At 38.0% G+C, this 24228-nt stretch overlaps 2 protein-coding genes, 1 non-coding gene and 1 pseudogene across 6 annotated transcripts in view; 1 reads left to right on the top strand and 3 right to left on the bottom strand.

The window, feature by feature from the left end:
* Window positions 1–5960: 5960 nt before the first annotated feature.
* On the bottom strand, window positions 5961–6036 carry TRNAN-AUU (transfer RNA asparagine (anticodon AUU)). Its single transcript is given in 2 exon segments — window positions 5961–5996; window positions 6000–6036. It is a non-coding gene; the product is annotated as a tRNA-Asn (tRNA).
* Window positions 6037–6342: 306 nt separating this feature from the next.
* Window positions 6343–11053, bottom strand: LOC141573332 (uncharacterized). The gene is made up of 2 exons (XM_074341190.1): window positions 10530–11053; window positions 6343–6544 (listed from the first exon to the last, which is right to left on the bottom strand). The coding sequence occupies exons 1-2, from the start codon at window positions 11051–11053 to the stop codon at window positions 6418–6420; spliced, it is 651 nt and encodes a 216-aa protein (XP_074197291.1). The 3' UTR covers window positions 6343–6417.
* Window positions 11054–11066: 13 nt separating this feature from the next.
* Window positions 11067–24228, top strand: part of USP34 (ubiquitin specific peptidase 34) — a 202374-nt gene continuing 189212 nt past the window's right edge. For 2 of the 4 annotated variants that reach the window (XM_074341184.1, XM_074341182.1), the window contains exon 1: window positions 11231–11251. In XM_074341184.1, the coding sequence (XP_074197285.1) occupies window positions 11246–11251 (6 nt within the window). In that variant the 5' untranslated portion in view covers window positions 11231–11245. Of the gene's footprint in view, window positions 11252–11870; window positions 11973–24228 lie in introns of those variants that run through there. The other 2 variants (XM_074341183.1, XM_074341185.1) reach the window with 2 other exon arrangements.
* Window positions 22008–22373, bottom strand: LOC105066562 (large ribosomal subunit protein eL31-like; annotated as a pseudogene).

Genomic DNA, 24228 nt, shown 5'->3' with positions numbered 1-24228 from the left:
AAAAAAAGCCAATAAGGAAGATTGAAAACTAACATCCAGGACACAGAGGGTCTATCTGAAGACAGTCAGAAGCAATAACTTCATTTTTAAGAATTTATCCTAAGAAAATAAATGAAACCGTACACAGAGATGTACGTATTACTGTGTTGCTTAAGAGGAAAAACTTGGGGGTGGGGAGGGTGTATCTCAGAGGTAGAATGCATGCTTAGCATGCACGAGGTCCTGGGTTCAATTCCCAGTCCCTCCACTAAACAAACAAACAAACAAACAAACAAACAAACCTAATTACCTCCCCACAAGAAAAAAAAAAAAAAAAGGAAAAACTTGGGAGACGATTTAAATTTTCATCAGATAGATCCAGTTTAATGAAATTATTGTGAATCTATACAGTGAAATGCTATACTAAGGACAACAAAAGCATTAAATAACTACACATGTTAATAAAAAATACTTATCTCATTTAAACATTTTAGTCTTACTTTAATAAAAAAGATTTACATGCCTATTAAAGAATGAAAAGACATGTATTAAGATATTGATAGTGTCTACGACTGGGTATTGGATAATGGTACTTAGTTTCTTCAGATTTTTCTGTAGCTTTTACAATGAGTAATATTACTTTTATTTATTTATTTATTTATTTTTAATGGAGGTACTGGGGATTGAACCCAGAATCTTGTGAATGCTAAGCATGCACTCTACCACTGAGATATACCCACCCCACCAATATTACTTTTGTAAACAGAAGAAAGGTTACAATAATCATAATTGCAAAATATTACAAGTAGGGTTAAAAAAAACCAATTGCACAAATATAGGGGGAGATTTGGCAGCAGGACATGTGAAAAAGACCTAAATATTTTAATTAGCTGTGGTTTAGAATTGCCAAATACTATGTGGCTACATCAACTGGAGTTATGTTGTCTACAACAAGAGATCATAACTTTATGCTACTCTGTGCTGCCAGACTGTATTTCTAGATACATATTTTATGAAAACATTGCTATTCTCTAGACAAGGCTTAATTTCTCAATCAGGATCATGTACAGACCTGAAATCATATTACATGTGAAAGAGGTCAAAGCGCTCTGGATGTCCTGGGCCAAAGAAAAGTCAGTCACAATGGAAACCAGACTCCCTGCTTCCAAATGTAGGCAGGAGTATGTTGAAGAAATGGGACTACACCTGACTAGTGTTTCTCACAGATAGGGTCAGACAAGGACCATCTGCATCAGAATTACTTGGAATTCTTGTGAAAATAGTTGATTTCTGGCCCCAACTCAGGTCTACAGAATTAGAATTTCTGTGAAATAGGCAAGGAATATACTCTCCCAACCGCCAGCCCCCCAAAAGAAACAAGGCACTCTAAACTATTCTCATGAGAACCAAATTTAAAGAATTACTGCAAACAATTTGAGAGTAACTCACCAGACAGCAAAATTTGTGAGGCAATTTTTTCCTCTCTCTCAAATAATAGAAGATCACATTTAATTCCGTGCTTATTATGAGTCAAACACTGTTCTACACATTTCATCTGCATTAATTCATTTAATCCTTACAACCTTGCGGTAGGTACTATCATTAATCCTCTTTGCATAGTTAAACAGAGGCATGGAGAGATTAAGTAACATGATCAAGCATACGTAGTGGTGGTTATACAAAAAATTCTTTAGATGAAATGAACCCCCTCTGGTCTGTAACATCAGGACTGTAAACTAAGGATCAAACCCTGTGTATGTCTGGAATCTTTATACCTCAATTAGGCAACAATGCAGAGATTTCAGAGCAGTGGTTTTCAGACCAGAGTACAGATACTGGGTTATATGAATGCTTTCCAAAGGGCCATAGCAGCTTTAAGGGCATCAGTTTCCAGATCTTCAACTCTTATGTTCATTACAATGAGGCATTGCCCTAATGTAAAAACTTAGAGGCGGGTGGGGAACAAAAGGACAATTCAGATTGGTTTTGGGAAAGTCTCCTGTATGATTAGTTAAATCACCACATGCTTTTATAGGATCTTTTCTCTGTTACACATGTTTTTTTATTAAAAATTCAAGCACTGGTCTATAATCAGATAATACATACTTCGGAGATAACGGTGGGTTGGGTCCGAGGCCACTGCAATAAATAAGATATTGTAACAAAACAAGTTATACAAATTTTTTGTTTCCCAGTGCATATAAAAGGTATGTTTCCACTATACTGTAGTGCGCAGAAGCATTATGCCTAAAAAAAAGAAACAAAAAAAAAACTACATACCTTAATTCAAAAATAGCTGATTGCTAAAAAAATTGCTAACCATCACCTGAGCCTTCAGTGAGTGGTAATCCTGCTGCTGCTGGAGAGTCTTGGCTCGATGTTGATGGATGCTAACTGCTCTATCAGGTTGGTGGTTGCTGTGGTGGCACTGGCAATTTCTTACAGTAAGACAATAGTGAAGTTTGCCTCATGGATTGACTCTTCATCTCATGAATGATTTCTCTGTAGCATGTAATGCTGTTTGATAGCCTTTTACCCCCAGTAGAACTTCTTTCAAAATTGGAGTCAATCCTCTCAAACCCTGCTGCCACTTTATTAACTAAGTTTATATAATCTTCTGACCCCTTTGTTATTTCAACAATTAAGTCCGCCATCTCACAAGGGTGCAGTTTGTGGCACCCCAAAGAAGTAATTTAACAGTAACATCGAAGATCACTCGTCACAGATCATCATTACAAATGTAATAATGAAAAAGTCTGGAATATTGTGAGAATTACCTTAATGTGACACAGAGACATGAAGTGAGCAAGTGGCATTGGAAAAATGGTGCCAGTAGACGTGCTTGATGCAGTGTTGCCATAAACCTTCAATTTGTTAAAAAAAAAAAAAAAAAGGCAGTATCTGCAAAGCGCAATAAAAATAAGGTACGCCTGTGTGTAGACTGGGCTGGACAGTGACTTGTATCTTTCATTCCCAACAACTGTCAAAGAATGAATAGCTCTTGAGTGACCCTTGTACGCAAAGAAAGCATCAAATACAAAAGAATGGCTCCTCCCCCATGCTTAAAGGTATGCAGTTTTTTTCTAGCTACTCAATTACTTATTTCTAAGATAAACTGTTGGCTGGAAGGAAAATCACATTTGAAAAGCAGAAGCAGTATATTTGCTGGTGATGGTCTTTCAATTTGGGGGGATTATTGGATACAATAAATAAAAATCAAGGTTAAATATTTGATAGAATTCCTTTTAGGTAAGGTGTAAATAAGTCAAGAAGGTATTTACAACTTATTTGTCAAATCATATAACATCTTTATTCAAATTATAGTCAATTCTTATCTTATTTCATGTTATTAAATGCCTTATTTCCTACTTCCATTAACAAAATAAATTATCTGCTAGTTACCAGGCCAGTTAGATTTTAGCAATATATACTTTTCTGTTTCACTAAATAGGTAGGAAGAGTTTGATCAGGATCTCTGGCAAAATTACTGTATTTGTTTCTGATTTTTATATATATTCTTAATAGTCTGCAAAGCCTGATACCAATATTTGATACATGCAAACATATCCAGTAGTCCCCCCTTGTCCACACTTTTGCTTTCTGCAGTTTCAGTTGCCTGAAGTCAACTGTGGTCAAAAAATATTAAGTGGAAAATTCCAGATATAAACAAATGATTTTGCCTTTTATTTCAGGAAAAAACCCAGGTCATCTGATGGGAACCCCCTCAACTCTTGATCATCAAATGTACGCATGTGGGTACCCATCCCTTCCTTCTTCCTTATTATCAAAGGTCAATCTTTCCATCTATGCAATGCATTCCATCTCCTCTCACTTTCTTAGAAGACATAGCAACCACTCTGACTTTTCTGTCCTGGTATCATCACCCACTGTCTCTGGGACAAGTTGGCTCTCTGAGCCTTTTTATTCTCTTAGGAAACAGATCAATAGAACATTCCACAAAGGTGGTTGAGAATTAAAGGACTGCTGAAATTAGTGTCCGTTACATAGCATGCACAATAAAAGTTACCTACTATTATTTTTGTTTCTATTAGCATTTATACATAATAGTCTTCTTCCTCATCTAGTTACCCTACCTTCTCTTCAGAGCTCAAAGTCTTAAAATAGTTTTCTTTTGGAGGGGGTGGCAGAGAAGGTAATTAGGTTTATTTATTTATTTGCACCCTAGTGTATTTTATCTTTCCCATTTTTTAAATTATTCAAGTACAGTTGATTTACAGTTAGTTTCTGGTGTATAGCATAGTGATTCAGTTATATATTCTTTTTCATTACAGGTTACCACAGCCATTGAACATAGTTGCCTGTGCTATATAGGATGACCTTGTTTATCTATTCTGTACATAGTAGTTTGTATCTGCCAACCCCAAACTCCCAATTTATCCCTCCCTCCCTCCCCGCTTCCCCCTTTAGTAACTATAAGCTTATTTTCTGAGTCTCTGTTTTGTAAATAAGTTTGTTTGTGTCATTTTTTAAGATCCCACATATAAATGATACATGATATTTGTCTTTCTCTGACTTAGTATGATAATCTCTAGGTCCATCCATGTTGCTGCCAGTGACATTTTTTAAATGGAGGTACAGGGGATTGAACCCTCGTACATGGTAAGCACACATTCTACCACTGAGCTATACCCCCGCCCTCCAGGCTCTCTTTGGTCTTTTTATCTTCCCGTATTCCCTTCCCTCTCCCTGTAGGATCGCATGGCTTCATTTACCACTTGCAGCAGATACTGTAAACTCACTTAACCACTGCCAGCTAGCTTTTCCTTCTACCACAGAGGCTTAAAAGCAAAACGCTGGATTTCCCAGCTTTCTTTGAGGCTTAAAGGAGGCCATGTGACAGACTTTTGGGTAATGAGACCAAATGTAAAGTCAGCTGTAGGGATTTCTGATAAGTTTTTGCTTTCCTGATAAGAGGACACTTGAAGGAACTGGTTCTTTCCTTCTTCATGCCTGGAACTTGTAATGCTAAACATTTAGCATTATCTTTTCCCCGTCAGGCAGAGGAGGCATAGAAAGGATTATTTTCATATTAACATTTCTTGTCCAGAACTTTATTCTCAGCTTTATTTATTTTTTTTTTCCAGCTTTAGTTTTAAACAACTGCCTAATCAACAACTCCTTTTGGTTAACTCTCAGGTACCTCAAGCTGAGTACTTCTGAAAGTACCTGTCACTACTGACCACATTTCCCTCTGGTCCTCCTTTAAGAGATCTCTGTATCTTGGTGAATGGCATGGCACCACCATTATTCAGTTGTGCAAATCACAAATCTAGAGATACCATCTTCTCTCCCTATACCCATCAACCAAGTCTCGTTTTTTTTAACACCTCTAAAATATTCTTAGACTGGATTCTCTCCTCCATTTCTTTCCTATTGCCCTAGTCCAAGCTATCATCATCTTTCTGGATTAATAACCCTCAGCTGTCTCTACCTCCAATCTATTCTCTACAGATTAGTCAGAGTATTTAAAATACAAATCTGATTGTGTTGCTTCCACACTTAAAAACTTTCCATTGCTTCTGGGATCTAGGCCAAAATCTTAGTAAGATTTGCAGTGCTCTACTGTCTGGCACAGGCCCTCACCCCCAACTATGTTCTAGTTATACTGACTTTATTTCTGCTCTTAGAAACAGCCAAGGAATCTAACATTTTAGAGGTTTTGCATAAGCTGTTCCCTAGATCTGCATGCAATTTATATTAATTTTTTATTTCTGCTGTAACATGTATTACCAAACATTTTGTGGTAACAAACATTTTAGTTCTGTAAGTTAGTAGTCCAATGTGGGTCTTACTGGGCTAAATCAAGGTGTCAGCAAGGCTGTTCCTTTCTGGAGGCGAAAGGGGAGAATCTGTTTCCTTCTCCTTTTTAGCTTCTGGAGGCCCCATCTTTCTTGGCTCATTGCCCCTTCCTCCATCTTTTTTTGGGGGGGGGGTGTAATTAGGTTTATTTATTTTTTTAATGGACGTACTGGGGATTGAACCCAGGACCTCATGCTTGCTAATAAGCATGTGCTCTACCACTGAGCTATACCCTCCCCCCACCTCCCTCCATCTTCAAAGCCAGGAATGTTGCATCTCTCTGGCCCTTCTTATGTAGTCATAGTTCCCTCTGAATAAAGTGAGAAAGAGTCTCTAATTTTAAACCCCATGTAATTAATTGAGCCTATATGAGTAGTTTAAAATAGGTTTCCCATCTTAAGATCCTTATCTGCAAAGTCCCTTTTGCTATGAAAAGTACCACATTCTGGGGATTAGGACACAGACATCTTTGGGGGTGGGGAACGTTATTCTGCCTACCACACAATTTTTAATGACTGCATTTGGCTACAAAAACCCCACTAGTGGCTTTAGGGTTTTATTTCTGTTAGATAACCAAATGTCTTACATAATAACGAGCAGGCAGTTGCCAGCACTGACTCAGCTTTTAAACAATGCCACCAAATACCCAGACCTCTTCTTTCTACTGTCATCTTCAATGCTTTGGCTTTTGCTTCTTGCCCATAGGCTTGTTTCAGGATCGCTGCAGCTTCTCCAGGTATCATAACTGTATTCAAGGCAGACAGAAGAGTAAAGTGGGGGTATAGAAGATACTGTCGTCAGTGCTCTGCCTATATTCCCTAGTTCTTACCATTTCACGCTCAGTGGCCAAACTTCCAACTACTAGCACCTGCATTTCTATGAGGGTTTTCTCTGGCTACCTGAGCAAAGAGAAGCCTGTTTTGCTGCCTACAAGCCCTCCCTCCTAACAACACTCAATGACTAAAGAGAGATATAAATACAAAGCTTGTCTGTCAGGTAGGATGGTTTTAAGGCACATGTTTTATACTGGTTTGTAATCTCCCAGTGGAATCAAGCTCCAGTTACCCTCAGGAGTAAAGAGCTTGATTAATCCTTTACTGATTAAACCCTACCTCCCTCCCATTTCCTGTCTCACTTTCCCACTATCCTACAGGTGTTTCTTAATTTGACACCAAAATAAACTATCTCTATTTGTGTCCTTTGTCTCAGGGCCTGCTTTGGGGGGAATCCAGCCCAAGACAGGCCATCATCACCTTTCTTCTTCTTCTTGTCTTTAAAGCAGACAGTAGGTGCTGTAGTGTAAAGTTGGTGCTCCAGGGGCTATCTTATAACTAGGGTGTGACAAGCCAATATGCAGAGGGTGGAAAGAATCAAAGAATTTGGGCCCATATCCTTGAGCCACTGTACCAGCCTTGGACTGTCTACTGTCCGTTACAAGAGAAAAATAACCCATATTTGTTTAAGCCATTCTTATTGAAAATATTTTTTACTTGCAGTCCAGTGCATCCTTAATACAAATAAATTAATCATAGGAAGAGCTATAGTGGAAATAAACAGAGTGCTGTGATAAAATACTAGAGGGGAGGGGAGTTATTTTTTGAGATGTTTAAGTTGAAACCTTGAGGATGAGAGTTAAGCTATTTCAAAATTAGAGAGCATGTCCGAGGAGGAAACAACATTCATCAAGACCCAGAGCAGGAAGTTGTTAGAAAGCATACCAGTGTGGTTGGAATGTAGTTAACAGTGACATTAAAAACTGGAGAGGCTGGGGAAGGCCCAAGTAGAGTTTATTCTAAACCTAACAGGAAACATTGAGAGGATTTAAGCCAGGAAGTGATACAGTCCAATTTATCATAGCAATTTGAGAACCAAACAGCAATTTGCTGAGTTTATGTACAAAGCACTGAACTAGGTGCTGTGGAGAGAATAAAACAGCATACCTGCATTCTAATAATGGCCCTAAGTTTCACAAGTCGATGAATGTGGGTGTGAGGGAGAAGAGTAAATTCTGCAGTAACTCTGGCTTTTCATAGTAACACCAGGCTTTAACCCAAAACGCCAGAGACAAAAATCTATGTTCAATAAATGCAATCAGAATGCTGAGAGGGGCAAATAATTCCCATGGCAATATTGACTTTCCAAAGTTGTCTATGTGGGCTGTTTTTCAGGCAAGTACCTAGGAATATACTACAAATACTACAAACTCGAGAATTAGAGATTTCAAAGTAGATTGTCTAATTTTACTTAAAGCATAATTCTACCACTAGATGGTGACATGTATACAAAATATTGACAGTCATCTTTAACAATCTCCTAGCTATAGATGATTGATTACTGGTTTGAAAATTGAGATTTTTAAGAGAAATTTAGGGGATATTTAACCAGAGATTATTCTTTTGGAATACACACCTTTCAAGTATATTAAAAGATCTCTATTGATACACACACCAAGTCAGAGTGAAGATTCTAGAATTAGAGGTAGGCAACCTTGTTTTTATTGGCTTCTATACTGTTATCTGTTAACAAGCAGTTGAAATAGATAAAGCGTTGGTAAATTGCAACCCATAGGTTAAATCTGGCCAGTTTTACATTTCTGTATGGCCTGTGGGCTAAAAATGGCTTTTACATTTATATACAGTTGAAAAATTCAAAATACGAATACCAAATTTCAGTGTCCATTAAATAACAAATTTTATTGGAACAAGGCCACACTTACTCCATCATGTACCATCTATTGCTGTTTTTGTGCTAACGGAGTTCAGTCCTAGTGATGAGAGACTTGAACTGCCTATAACACCTAAAATATTTACTGTTTGGCTCTTCATAGAAAGTTTTTTGAGCCCTAAAGTGATGACTGAATGCCATGGTCATTTATGACAGTAATTCTCTAGGTTCTTAAAGCATTTCAAACTAAGCATCATTTCCACAGAATTTTTTAAAGTAGGAGGCAAGTGATTGTTAAGAAAATAATTCTTTAAAGATCAGAGTGTGTCTTCTATACATTCTAGTATTCCACATTTATATAGTAGTTCTCACTTTCAAGAACTGTTATGGGTTCTCTCTGGTCTTAAAATTATTTATTAAAAGAGTATCTGTTATCAGTTAGGAATGTGTTTGGTGACAAGTACTTGAAATCTAAGAGTGGCTTAAGGAAAAAAGGCTTTATTTTTCTTGCAGCTCAAGGATTCATCAAGGTTCTAGACCTTATTATCAACTTTATGGTTGGCTTTTACCCTGTTTGTGGTTTTACTGTTGTTTTTTTTTAACGGAGGTGCTGGGGATTGAACCCAGGACCTCGTACATGCTAAGCACTCTCTCTTCCACTGAGCTATATATCCTCCCCTCCTCATTGATTAAAAAAAAAAAAATCACAAACTGGATGCTATGTTGCGTTGAGTATCAAGACCATACTTGACAGAAAGAAAAAAGTTAAGGGGAATATCTAGTGAATTTGTCTTTTTAACTAGGAACGGGAAATTCTTTCCCAAAGACCCACTCTGCAGATTTCTGCTTACATTTCATTGGCAAGAACTCAACAATATGGCCAACCCTAAAGAAACCATACAATGATGTTTTAAACCAAACACAAATATTCCTTTAGGCATTCCTTTCGGAGACTGAGCTTCCTAATCTCAGCTGCCACCTGAAAAACAAACTTGGGTTTGGCAAGTTTCCCTGCAGGAAGAGAAGAGGGGTGGGTGGGAATGGATGCTGATGGACAATGCTGTTAAAAGATCTGCAAAAACCCAAGTTCTGCGGGAAATATAGTAAGACGATGGCACAATAGCTACAGCTCCCAAGGATCACCTGCTCTGATGGAACAAGTTAAAACAGATTTAGCAGAAACTTCATAGCATCAACTTCAAGCGGCAGAGAGGCAAAGAATACCGAGAAGGTGGTCCTGGCGTGGCGAGCTGGTGAGACTTAACCTTGAAAAACTTGTAAAAGAATTACTATAAGGCTTCATAGCTGCTCTGGCTACAGTTCTAAAAATATTATGTACACTACTTTTGGACTTCTCGGTCACATTTCTCTATAAACGTACTGGATATAGAAATCAGTGAGGAAGGTATCAGTGCAGCTGTGAGGAAAATTTCCCCGAAGCTAACTAGTTGTTAGCGAGGCACCAAATTTCAGCTGAGCGAGCGTCCCCTTTCCTCCACCTGTTCTTCATTTTCCGTTCACCGTCTTAATTTTGCTCTTCGCGGAGAAGCATAATAAGCTGTTTCAGGTGAAGATTAGTAGCTGGGCAATTCGTAGGGGGCCCTCTTGCGTAAAAAGGAAGCGATGCCAAGCAAACACCCTTCATGCCGCCATTTCTGGTCGCATCAAGGTGTCTCACAGCTCGAGGACAGATGAGCCGTATTGAGTAGGGGCTCGTGAGAAATGCGCCTGCAGGTTAAGCCGGCCCGGGGCTCTTCCATTCTGATAAAACCCCGCGCGGGTAGAGACGGCCGTGTGCTCCAACCTGCGCTGCGGCGTCGCCCCGGCCGGCTCCCCGCAGCCCTAGCCTCCCCAACTCCAAAACGCCGAGCACGGGGAGGGGGGAAACAAATCAGCACCAAGTCCCCCTCGGGGACCCGGAGGAAAAATGGCGAAGCACAGGGGAGGGGACAGGGCGGCGCGAGTGACCCAGCACTCGCTGGGCCTCGGAGCCCACGGAGTGGCCGTGGTGGGCGACGCCGCGCAACCGCGACCCGTTCGGTGCTCCGCCATCTTCTCCTACTCACCCGGACTCCCCCCGCGGCCGCGCTGGCTTGGCGTTTCCCTTCCGGCCGCTGACAGAGATCCGGGCTGGGCGGGGTGGGCGAGCGCGCGGAGGGGGTGGACCGAGGGCGGGGAGGCCGGACGGAAGAGGAAAGGGAGGGCGGCGAGCCAGCCGCGGCGGGGTGTGGGGCGTGCGGCGTGTGTGCGGAGGGAAAGGTGGGAGGGCGGGAGGCGAAGAGAGGGCGGGAGGCGGAGGAATGAGAGCGCTAGTCGCTTCTCGTCGGCTCCTTCGCCCGGACGGAAAGAGCCGAGCGCAGCCCGAACGCTCTATTAAAATGGCGGCGGCGTCGGCGGCGGCCGCGGCGTCTGGTCGGTGAAGTGACTCTGCTGCTTCTCTCCCCACCCGCCCCCTCCCCCTCCTCCCCTCCCCCCGTCCTTCCCCCCCTTCCCCGCCGCCGGCGCCTCCGCGCCCCTCCGGCCTGCGCACCTCCCCTCGCCCCCCTTCTCTCCCCCGCCCGCTCCGGGGACCGCCGGCCCCCTCCCCCATTCTCTTGCTCCCCGCCCCGTCCCCGCCGCCGCCCGCCCTCGTCGCCTCCCCGCCCGGCCGGCCGGCCCCCTCCTCCGCCTCTCTCCCCTCCCCCCCGCCGGTCGGGATCAGTCAGTGTGATCCGAAGCGGGGGAGGGGGGGGCGGCGGCCGAACGATGTGCGAGAACTGCGCAGACCTGGTGGAGGTGTTAAATGAAAGTAAGTAGCCGCGGTGGCGGCCTGTCTGGGTCCACGGTTTGGGGTCCCCGCGCCGCTCCCCGGCCTCCCTGGGCTGCCGCGGCCTGCCGGAGGCGACCGCCGAGCCGGGCTGCGTGCGGGCCTAGCGCCCCGGGAAGGTGCGCGGTGGCGCGGCCGCCGCTGCGTCTTGGGCCCAGCCCGACCCGGTTACCTGGGCGCCCGAGAAAGGGCCGCCGCGGAGCTCTGGCCAGGCCGGGTCTGAGCGGTCTCAGCTCTCGGAAAGTTTCCTCATTACAGGTGTCAATTAACGAAGGAACTAATGAACCTTCGCCGCCTACGCCCTCCGGAATAGGTGAGGGGAGGTGGGGTCCGAGGACGCGGCTCTCCTCTGCAGTCTGAACCCTTCGACCCTCCGGCCGCCCTGTTTGAATTTTCGGCGTGCTGCCGAGGCCTCTCTTACCTGCTAATTTTCATTAAACTCCCTGGGAGGTGGTCGGTGGTTCTCCCCTCCCTTGGGCGTGTGTGGGTATATTAAACCTTTCTGCCAGTCCTTAATTAGCTGAAAATGAGCTGTAATAGTGATGTTTGGAAACCTTATGCCTGTTTTTTATATTAGTTAATGTTGTTTCTTTTTTAGTGTGTACCATTCGTCGTTTTAATGATAAATTCTGTTATATTAAGGAGAGCACTGTACTACAGCTACCATCCCGGGATAGTCATGGCCTATCTTCTGGAATGAAAGGTCTTATACTTTTGATTATTAAAGGCTGTACCTTGATCTTTTTTAGTTAGATCCCTTTATTTTATTCCATACCCTTGTAAGATGGTATTCTAGCTTAAAGAAACAAGACATACTGCAAGTTAACTACTTCTGGGCCCAAAGGCCTAGTTGGACGAGGTGAATTAGATAAAAGATTAATTTACAAAAAGTTGATGGTTGAGAAGATGCTCATTTACGAACAGCTTTTGTGGATTTTGGATTTGAGTTTTGTGTGTCATATTTCGAAAGACTTCCAGATTACCTATTTTCTAATACGATTCTTTAAAACAAATTGAGTATAAAATGTATCGTCTTGTTTGTGTTTGAGTATTTGCTTTATGTGTTGAATTTCACTTTAATGGTCAAAGACAACAGTAAAAAGCAGAATAAAAGTGGAAGGGTTCTAGTTTACTTTCAGCTCTGTGTTTACTTCCTGACAGGTGGAAGCAGGCTTTTGCACAAATTCAAACTATACTTTCCAATATTTGTGTCATTCTAGATTATTCTAGAATTTTGTTATTTGTACTTATTTTGAGGTAGTTTTATTTTTGGTGTAGGTGGTTTATGATATGGTGATAAACTTAAGTCCTTAGTACTTATTTCAGTGAACCATACTTTAAATATCTCAGATGTAAGTTGTGTGATTATGGCCTTGTTATTCTGAAATTGGAAAATGAATAGCTTTGCTACCTAATATATTAGGAAAAACTGCTTATAATAATTTTGTTGGTGTTTAAAAATTTAAACTTTAACTATGAAAGTTACTTTTAAACATAATATCTAAAGAAACTAAACTTTGTTCATCTTTATTTTTTGAAAAGAGACATAAAGAAAGGTTCAGTTGAGGATTATTTGGAAAACCCCTAGAACTTTGTTTGGAAGCACTAAAAAATGCAGTGTATATATAGAGTTAGAAATGTGGAAAATTGAAGTAGAAGTTTTTGTTACCATAAATATGGTTAGTTGAACCAGGTTCACAAAATCTGCTCGTGCAGACCCTCTAAAAAACCTGTTTTAATGAACAGATAGCAAAGATTTTCTATTTGTGTATGCTTTTGGTCTCTGAAAATACTTAGTTTCTTAATATTTCTTATAAAGCTCAGTTTACAACTTTGCCTTTTAAGTACTAATCTGACAATGATGTTTCATTTAAAAAAAAATTACTTAAGCAGTTTTATTTGTAGCTTATACCAAGTTGTGGCAAGTTGCTTTCCCCCTCTTCATAGTTGTTTTACAATTGTTTTCATCTTTCCTTTGTTTAGTTCTTGTATCTCAAACATAAGACGCTTAAATTCCCTGAGAGCAGAGGGTATTACTACGTCTCATTATAGTAACATTTATCCATGGCTGGGTAGGAACCTGGTGGTTGGAACTTGATAAAACTTGTTGAATTAAAGTAGGTTATATTTAAGTCTTTCATGTAATCTCACTCAGAATAATTATGTGTTAAGTCTGTCCTTTTTTCCCCCCTTAGATTTACTAGAGATGAGCTTTATTCATCCTTGATTGGAAATTCAGAGTTAAAGTCCTAAAATAATAAGCTTAGAATTCATCTCGATATAACTCCTCATAGCAATAAACTAAGAGAATAAATAAAATTAGGATACGTTTAGGTGGTGTGTTTCACATTAATATCAGAAAGATAGAATTATTTTTTAGCTAAAGGCATTTTTTAAAATTTAATTTTTTTGTTTTGTTTTGGGGGCAAGTTAATTAGGTTTATTTATTTTTTTATTTTAATGGAAGTACTAGGAATTGAACCCAGGACCTCTAGCATGCTAAGCATGCACTCTACTACTCAACTATACCCTCCACCCCAGAATTGTTTTTTAAAAACACAGAAAAGATATTTCTTGTCATATTTACAAACACTGATCAAACTTAAAGAAGTCTGCCTGGACACACCAATAAATGTATAACCTAAACATTTTGTGTTTTAAATGAAAAGGTAGACTTAATGTGGATAGTATAGCGTTATATCTGATATGCACAGAGTTTTGATAAGGGTAAGTGCTTCCAATGAAACATTTATTTTAAAATCTGGCAGAATGTAATATATTTAAAAATCAAAACTGATAACAAAAGCTAATAAATAGCTTCCTTTTGTTATCAGTTTTTGATGAGAGTGTAAAATTACCAGTTATACCTCTAGTCCTGCTGAGAATCTGAAGCTCTGGGCATGGAAACACAGGTATATAGACAATTTTGCTGGCAGGTTAAGGGCTCATTGATCTGGCTAAGGACTCCATAGAATCTTCTCATTCTTTTTTTTAGTATGGTCTTGACAGGTATCCTAGAACTTGAAATTACATTTCCAAATAGCATTTTGTTTTAGTGTTAGAATTACCAGTCTGAACAACAGTAACATTTGAGTTTTCGTATTCTTTTCAGTGCTTCTTTGTGGAAGACATTTTAAAAGCATGGAGTGTATTGAGTGAATTTTGCTACTATCACTTTGTGGGGTTGCATTCAGCTTAGAAGATGATTTTAAGTTTATATTCCTTTGTTCTGTTGAGTTTTATGTATTTGCTGCTTTTATAGGTTCTTTTGTGAACTAGTTTACTAAGTCTAAAGCATTTCTTGATGTTGATGAGAAGCTGGAGGCCTGAAGTTATGTTTTGAGTCATCCCCATAGCTAGCTTAGTAGTAAATTGAGGTCACTTTTTGCCTTGGTGAGGTAAATTTCACTGAGAGCAGAGGGAAAATGGCTTTAAACGTGCACCCATCTTTTAAACCATTTGTATGTTGTGGATTTTATTCTACGTGTGTGTTTAGTGAATTACACTTTACCAAATGTCTTAAATGGGAAATTCATTTCTTTCCTAACTATCCTTTGAGATGGACAGGAGCAAGTTATTAGTACCTCAATTTTAAAGGTGAAGAAATTGAACATCAGAAAGACTAAGCGGTTTGCTGAAGATCACCTGTCACCTGCTTAGTAGTCACACCGAGCTCGATATTCTGATATCAGTATTTGCAGAATAATCCTGTTTGCATTTTTTTTTTAAAAAATACTTTATTGAGCAATTGTGTTGGGAACTTTATCAATTCTTTTAGATAGATACTCTGTCACCCTTTTTAGATAAGAGAACCAAGGCTTGGAGTTTACATAACTTGTTTAGGGTCACATTTTATTTGGTGGAGTCAGGATTTGAACAGAACTTAATCCCAGGTCAAGCTAAGAGCCTTTGCTTTTTAACAGTTGTGTTATGCTATATAAACTTTGTGATGTTCTATTCAAATAGAAGATATTATGGGTACACTGATTGGTAAAATAAAAAATTACTAAATTTTTATGTATTTTCACAAACTCGAGCATGATTCTTCGGTAATTTGTAGGAAGAATTTAGAGTGACGGTAGATGTAGCTGAATGGGAATCTATCGAAGTATCTTAATATTGTCAACAGTGACCTCTTGACACATTTCTAGGTTTTAAGATATAAGTATGTAGGTACGAAATAATCGTTTGTAATATAACTTTTTTAGGTAGACATTTAGTACTAAAATTTGAACTAATTTTTTTTGGGGGGGGGGTTACTGGAGGTCCTGGGGATTGAACCCAGGACTTTGTGCATGCTAAACATGTACTCTACCTCTGAGCTATACCCTCTACTCCCCTGAACTGATTCTTAAAATTAGAAATTTGATTTTACTACAAAACAAAGTCCCAAATTATGGTTTTTTACTTGTTAAATCTTGCTAAGTCTGTATTCTCTTAAAACAGGTAATATTTCAAATAATGTTTTTCAAAGATAATAGCATTCACAATTTCAACTCAGATATCTTTATAAAGTAACTGATAAGCCATCAAGCCCTACAGTGCGTAGATTATTAACATTCAGACTGTCAAATGGAAAGTAACCTTTAAAAATTATATAAAAATTAAAAAAATACGCAGTTTATCTACATTATCAATGATAACAATTGATATCTACCTTTAGCAATATATTCATAGAACATGTTAATTTTTTATAAGTTTAATAATAGTAATATCTGTATATCTACAAGTGTTTCTTATGTGTAGATTGAATATATGTTAATAAGAATTGGTATTTTTCCAGAAAGAGAAAGTCAGAAACTTTTCAATAATGATTTGACTAGGGTGTGACAGACCATTGCCAAATGGGATGGGCTACCTTTCTCTTTTTCACTTACTTTAATTTTTCCTAATTATAAAGGTTTCATATTTTTATTGTAGATGTATTAAGAACTGTTGAAGTTTAAGTCACCCATAATCTTACCATCCAGTGGTGATTCCTGTTGATGCTTTGAAGTATTTTTCCATTTTATTTTTGTGTGCACATTTACGTTTTTAAAATTGAGATAAATGTGCTTTAATGTCTAACTTGTTTCACCTAACATTGATCATTTCCCTTAACTTTTAAAAAAACATATTTTTGTCTGTATAATATTCCAATTTGTGTACAACTTTATATTTCCCTATTGTATGTTTGTTTCCAGTTCTTCCATATTATAAATAATGCTGCAAATGAACATCCTGGTATATAAATCTTGTAATTACATCACTGGTTCTTTGAGACAGATTTCTAGAACTGATTGCTGTTTCAAAAATATAGATATTTTGGAGGGGAGCGTGTAGCTCAGTGGTTGAGTGCCTGCTTAGCATGCATGAGCTCCTGGGTTCACTCCCCAATACCTCCATTAAAATAAATAAATCTAATTACACTCCCCCAAATATGTATATATATGGGTATTTTTGTTTATATTGTCTAATTACTTTCCAGGAAAGACACACTGTTTCCATTCTTTCAGCAGCACTCTTACTTGTGTTGAATGTTTTGGCAAAAAAAATGTAATAACAGTTACTAGTAAGTTTAAACACTCATATTTTTATTGGCTATTTGCATTTCTTATTTAATGCATTGCCTGTTTTCTTTTCCCACTCTTTAGGTTTTAATGTTTTGTATTATAAATACATTGTTCACTTTTTAAGTTTATCAATCCTAGCTTATATTCATCACGTACTTTTTTTTCCTGCTTTTTTGTTTGCTTTTTCATTTTGGTATTTTTGATTATAGATTTTTCAGAGATGCAGCTTCTTCAGAGTGTCTAAAACACTATATGTGATTATCATATTGCCTGCTTAACCCGTCATAGCTTTTCATTGCCTGAAGAATTAAGTCCTAATTTCATAGCCTGGCATATACTGTGTATCATAGCACAGTTTGGCTCAAACCCACCTTTCTAGCTTCACCTTTCACTTTTTTGGTGAAGCTTTCCCAATCTTTCCCAAATCTTTTCCAGTCTCTTGTAAAATGACTTTATTCCCTTTAGTTTAGAATACATACTTAGGTTATAGTTACCATCTCCCCCCCCTTTTTTTTTTAAACAACAGCCTCCCTTGCTGGATGGTGAATTTCTTAGTCAGGGGCTGTGTTTTGTTTATTCTTTTCCTAGTCCTAATACAGTGTCTTGTAGAGAGTAGGTGCTCAGTAAACATTGCAGTTAATGAAAAGTTTTTGTAGAAGAATGTGATTACCTAGGTAAATCAGTGTTTTTGGGCCTATAGTAGTAGTGATTTAGATATGAGTTTCTGGATGAATTATGCTATAGCTGCAAATTGTATATTGCTTTTTTATAAATCAGTAAGTATATGCTTACAAAAAAATGTCCACCCTGTGTTCTAAAGTAATAGGCAGTGCAAAAAGGCAAAAACTTTTCTACATAGTTGGTGAGATTTGGGTCTGTGGGATAAAATTTGGCTAAATGACTTTTATTCAGGACTTTATATACCAGGAAAATGATTGGACTTTTAATCTTTTAATATGATTAACTACTGTTAATGTTATTTTTCTCTCAAATTCCATAGAAATTAAAAACAGTCTCCAAATATATGTTACTCAGTTGAGAATTGATATAGTATAAACCTGGCTTCCTCCTGCACTTTCTTTGCTGTGATGGATTCAGGTATCCCTTTCTGTCCTGGCCATAACCTCTTCTAGAGACCTTATCTAGCTTACATCCCTGAAAGGCCTTCTCTCTAGCCATTTATTGCTGATTGGATTCCACATAGACTCCTGGCCTGGTGGATTGGTGGGGCTGTTGTCCATCAATCAGGTTTCTCCTGTCAGAATGTTTGAACTAAAGAGCCAGGTAGCTGTGAGAAGCTAAACTAGAGTGAGTGCTTTGGCAAGCTGATGCAAAGGAGCAGAAACATGGAGCAAGTGGAGGAGGCTGTTCGCAAAAGAGAACTGGGGCAAATTTATGGAAAGAGTTGACATTGAAACTCTATAAAGAGATAGAAGGCAATACTCTGGTGGCTTTCTAAGGGTCAACCTAGAGCTCATTTTGAACTGTCTCCCCTGTACATACCATTTGAATTAATTTGCAACCAAAAGAGTTTTGATTCCAGTGTTGCCCCATTGAGCTTTCCTGTATTGGAGATTAGGTGTAATCTTTAGGTGTGAGTGCTTCATTATAATCCGGCTTACTGTCTTGCAACATGTTGGGCAAGTGTCATCTGTAGTGTCTGGTGACAGGAAAAAACTTAGGAACCCCTGTTGTTGCTTACTCATCTCCTTACCCGGGTGTTCTTTTCAAAAGAATGAAAATAGCTTTGTTCTTTCTCATTTTAAAAGGGATACTTGCTTTTATAGAAAAAAATCAGATAGTACAGAAAATAATAAAGAAGAAAATTAAGGTAACCTGAAACTCTGCTCACCAAAGAAATCGTTCAGGTTTTGGTGAAAATCTCTTAAATCATTCTTTTCTCTCTTTCCTTAGACACACTATTTTATGTAAATAAACTAATTACATGTTATTCTATATCGTTTTTATTAATAAGATGTAGGTGCCTTTCAATGGTAATAGGCATTTATATTATCATTTTCAGTGGCTTCAGTGTAGTATTCCATTATTTGGTCATACTGTAACTTAACCAGTCCTCTATTGATGGGCATTTGGGTATTATATAACTTTGTGTAATTGTTTATCACCTTGAATATATATATAGTCTCTGAAATCAGATGCTGAGTAGCTCACACTGGCAATATGTTAAAATTTAAAAAATTATCCTTCTAACATCAGAGCATGAGTGTAGAGGCTTCATAATCTTAAAGTGTTTATTTTGACTCCTAAGTCTGTTGGGGCTGTTTTAGCAATGCACTGATTCTAAACCACCATAAGACAAAATAGGCAGGTACTTTTTATTCTGGGTAACTTTGCTCCCAGACTCATGAACCTTATTCTGATTATTGAGAAAGGCTCAGAAGCCAGTGGTGAATGTAGAAGTGTAAGAGCTCAGAATAAATTGAGACTTAAGAAAATGCTTAAGACAATAGGACTTTTCAGGTTGTGTTCAAAGTAAGATAAATAAGGATACAGTGGATGCACTGCTTGGTAGAGTGGTATAACAGAGGGTGGTGGTCAGCAGAATGTTGTTTATTCACCCAATACTTTGTTACCATTTTGCTTTCTAAGAGGATCCCTAAACCCTCATGATAAAGCATATATTAAAAGGGACCTCCAGATTGATGAGGAATAAGAGAGCTTTGTTAGTGGTGATAAGAGTCAAAAATATTCAGGTCTGGGCAGATTCCTTCCAGTGAAGGTGATAGAACTATGGTTGTGTGTGATTATAAACCTTTACCTTTTAAGTTTCCTGAAAAACAGAAATTGGCAAGTATTTTCTTAGGTTAGCTCCCCCAACCCCTCATCAGTTTGGGAACTCTAAGAGAAACTTGACCACTATTAATCAGTAAAGAATGAAAGGATAGTGAAAAATTGATGTGGCACTTGTAAATAACTTATGTTAAATCAGTCTCATTTTTTTTTTCTTTGATCTAGAAATCAAAATGTGGAGATGATATTTTGATTACATCAAGGCACTTGACAGAATCAGAAGCTGTCCTTGTGGGAAAAATGAGATGTGGGGTTTTTTGTTTTTTGTTTTTTGTTTTTTGTTTTTTGTTTTTTGTTTTTTTTTTGGGTCAACTTGGAGTACATCACTAGTGGCACCCCACAGGATCTTGTCCGTAATTCTTTTCGAGATTTTCAGCAATGGTCTTTGGTTTATAAATGATTCCTTGGAATGAAATTGTTCCTGTTTCAGTGGAGTGAACACGACTTTGGAATCTCTTTCCTTGTTTTGGAATGAAAAACTCATTTTGATTTGTTTTGCAAATTGGGGTTCACGTAAGATTTCTTCTGAGTAGAGAAGGGTATAGCAGCTTTATAAATAGCTTGAAAGCTGTTGACAATACTGATGCTCAAAAGCCAACACAACGTGAAACTCTCTTCAAGTATTCTAAGTATCATGCCCAGATTACAGGAGGTAGTAGTGCATTGCTCATGCAGTTGGAACACTGTGTTGAATTATCTATAACACGATGGTAACCCACTTCTAAGTTATTTGAATACTGTGCAATTTCACATTTCTTCTCGGGACCTCACAAAAATCTGAGAAATCATGAGAAATACGATGATTTGGCCAAGGTTACACAGCTAATAAGTAGTAGAGCTAGGACTACTAGACTTTAGTTCTTATTTCTACTCAGTATACTTTATACTGTTTTTGTTTTTTATTTCCTTTTTTTTTTTTTTTTAAGAGGAGTTTGACTATGGGAGTTGGGAATCTCATGAAAAACTGTTAAAGGAATTATAGGGAGATTAATTCTGGCTAAAATGAGTTAGGCAAGGTTTCAAGGAAAATGGATAGTTGAACTGGGCCTTTACCTGGAACAGTTGCTAGGAATGAGGGGAGTAGAATAGTTTACCATGATTTGTGGGACTCTGCATGACACATAGCCACTGCTAACCTCATTCCTTGCTTGCTTTGCTTTCTTTCAGTAATGTTCTTTATTGCCTCTGAGCCTTTATTTATGCCTGGAGCTTAAATCACCTTTCTATGCCTTTGTTTTTTTCAGAGTGGCTTTTTTTGAACATCCAATCAAGAGTAGTTCTGATTCTTACCCTTCATAGCACTTATCATAGTTTATTTTCTTGTTTAATGTCTTTTTGTTATGTAAGACTACAATACAAGTTCTGTGGTTGCAACTATCTTATATTAACTAAGTTTCACTGTGCCTGCACACACTAGGGTCACTACATATCTGTTAAAATATCTGAAAAATCTTAAGATCACTGTTGGGGGGTAATGGAACAGAAGATGAGGATAGGCTGAAGGTGGTGGTTTTTCCTGTTTTCTCAGTTTTTTGGGGGATATTTCAAATACTGTCAATCCCTGCTTTTGTGATGTCTTGCTCACCACCTCCCTTCATAAAAACGTGCTTCATTGATTTTTATTTTTTAAAAAACCTTACTTTATCAAGTTTTTTTTTTTTTTAATGCTTGAGTGTCCATTGATATTAACACCTATGGATTGAAAATTTAAGATTGGGAGTTAACTTTTTGAACCCAAGTTAGAACTCTGTTGCAAGGACTAGAAAGAAGAAACATCCTATTTGGCAGAAACAAAGTGGATTTTTTTTTTAAAGCTATAACTAAGCAGTCCAGATATGGATTATCTTTGGGTGTGGTCTATTCTTAATCTACAGATTTGTAACATCATTTTCTGTGGCTTGCTTTGCTCTGCTTTTGACCTTAGTTTGTCCCTTATAGTAGCGGAAATGGCTACTGCGCACTATCTTTATACCACACCATTTGAAAGTCACATATTTATACTATGCAGAGAAGAAAAGAGACTCTTCTGAAACCTGTACGAAAACAAAGCAGCTTCTTTTTCCAAAACCTTGCTAGCAGATGGCACTTTGTAGATCATTGGCCCATATATCATTTGCCTTATTCCTAAAATAGAGTTCAAAGAGGATGGATTTTGCTTGGCTTAAACTAATGACCTATTCCTGAAGCTGATCCCACTCAAACCTCATAGCTAAAAAAAAAAGTTAGGTGTTTCCCAAGAAGAAATTTGGCATGTTGCGGTTATGAAGAAGGAAAGATTGTTTTTGGACAGCAAGCACACAGCTATCTAGTACATGGTGCTATATTGAGAGGCCCCCCCCCCTTTTTTTTTGCAGTTGTCTGATTTTATTTCACAGTCAGCGGTTAGTTCTCATCCACATTGACTGTAAATTTTTGAAAGTGGTGACAGGCACCTAGATAACCAACATATAGAGTTCATTCATTGAGTCTTTATCCTTTTGTGTTTTCTGGATAACCGCACACACATACAGTATGGGACATTCCTTGTTCCTTTGGCCCATACTGCTTTGATGTTAATGTGCACATCTAGAAATCCCATCTCCTTCATGGCAGATTTCAGGATCTCTTTCAGTGTTTGAAAGGCACACCTCTTGAAGCTCATTCTGTGGATGCACTTGTGCGTGTTGATTGTGTAGTCTCTGGTCCCTAACCAGGATGGCTGAATGGCCCTGGTTCCCTCCACCCTTCTCTGTGGGAGCCATTCTGCTGGGCCCAGGTTGGAAAATTGAAAGCCATTTCTTAGCATATTTACTGAATTGATTAATATTTTTGTGTCTTACCTTAACTCTTTATGTTTAAATACCTTTTTTCAGTATATAACAAATATAGTGAATGTTTAATATGTGTAAAGCATTGTGCTGGACACTGTCAGGTGTAGAAATAAATTCATTTAGATGTCTGTTTACCGTTAAGGTTAGAGTACAATACAGATGAGGCTGTAGGATGGTAGTTGAGAGAGTGAACTCTGTAACTGGACAGACCTCAGTTCAATTCCTGTTTCTGTCATTTATTAAATCTCTAGCTTTGTTTAAGTTCCCTAATCTCTTAGTGCCTTTTTTCTTGGAAATGAGGCTGATAATGCCTTAAATACATACTTCACAGGGATTTTGTGAAGATTAAATAAGATAATGCATATCAACTCTTAACACAGTGCCAGCCTATGAAATATACAAAAACCAATGGTATGGGAAGAAAACTGGTAAATTCCATTAAAATATATACAGCTGAAGTGCAGTGGGAGCAATGTAGTCTTCAGAGATTGGAGAAGGCTTCATGAAATTGATAGAATTTAAGTTGATCTTTGAGCAATTTTTGAATGATTGGAATTGGAGAAATGGTTATTTTTTGTTTTTAACATTTTTTTTTGAGTTATAGTCATTTTACAATGTTGTGTCAAATTCCAATGTAGAGCACAATTTTTCAGTTATACAGATAGATATACATAACATGAACATTCATATATTCATTGTCACATTTTTTTTTCACTGTGAGAGAAATGGTTATTTAAGGAAAAATAATTTTGTGATAATAGTAAACATAGTTGGTCTTTCTTGAAACTTCACAAAGAGTTGCCTCTGGTTTTATTTATTTCCTTCTACTTCCTCCAGGGTCTTGCTCTTCAGCTCTTTTTCTTCTTCAGTGTCTTAAGCTCTCAAGCTTCACAGGTCACCAGTGTCCTCCTGTTTATCAAAGAAAATGGAGAGATTTTCTTTGACCAGGGTTTTCTCTTTCTGTTTCACTTTTTTTTTCCTGCTTATGGATGTAATGTATATGATCATTGTAGAAAGCTTCGGGAATACACAAGTAAAAACATTCATAATTACATTGTTAAAACTTTGGTATATATCATTCCAGCTAATTTTCTGTGAATATAAAAAATTGAGGTCACATGTACTGTCTATGAGCATTTTCTCATATCCTTGTGTGTATCTATCTGAGAACAGAATTTAGTGGCAGCCTACTTTTACTGTTTTGAATGTAACACATATTTAACTAGTGTTTTTCTGTGAATAAAAAAAAGTTAAGTATCCTTTAGCATAGAAATCTGGGTCATGTCCAGGATCAAAAGGTAAAAACTTCTAAGACTTCTCATTGCTAAATTGTCTTCCAGAAGGCTTATACTAATTTATAACTCCAACAGCAGTATTTGAGAGTGCCTGTTTATTTGGATTAGATATTTTTGAAAATCCATATAGTAGGGAAAAAAAGGATATAGTCACTATCCTAAACTGTTTGGTTCTTGCAAGAGTTCAGATATTGAGGATTATTGCATTATTTGTATTGACATTTGATTCCTGAGTTTTAATAATGAATAGTTTGTTGTTATTTAGAAAGACTTCTCCCACTCTGAGATCAGATATGCAATTTATTTTTTTTCTAGTTTTTATGATTTAATTTTTAATTCACCTGGAATTTATTTTGGTGTAAGTTATGAAGTGGATTTAACATTAGTTTTCCAAGTGGATCTAACATTAGTTTTCCAAAGTATTACTCATTGATCTTAGCATCCATCTTTTTTCCTCACTGTTTTGATATGCCACCTCTGTCTTATACAGA

The sequence above is a fragment of the Camelus bactrianus genome, chromosome 15 (genome assembly GCF_048773025.1).
Source record: "Camelus bactrianus isolate YW-2024 breed Bactrian camel chromosome 15, ASM4877302v1, whole genome shotgun sequence".
NCBI lineage: Eukaryota > Metazoa > Chordata > Mammalia > Artiodactyla > Camelidae > Camelus > Camelus bactrianus.
Note: the sequence above shows the minus strand (reverse complement) of the source record. Positions and strands in the feature narration are given on the sequence as shown.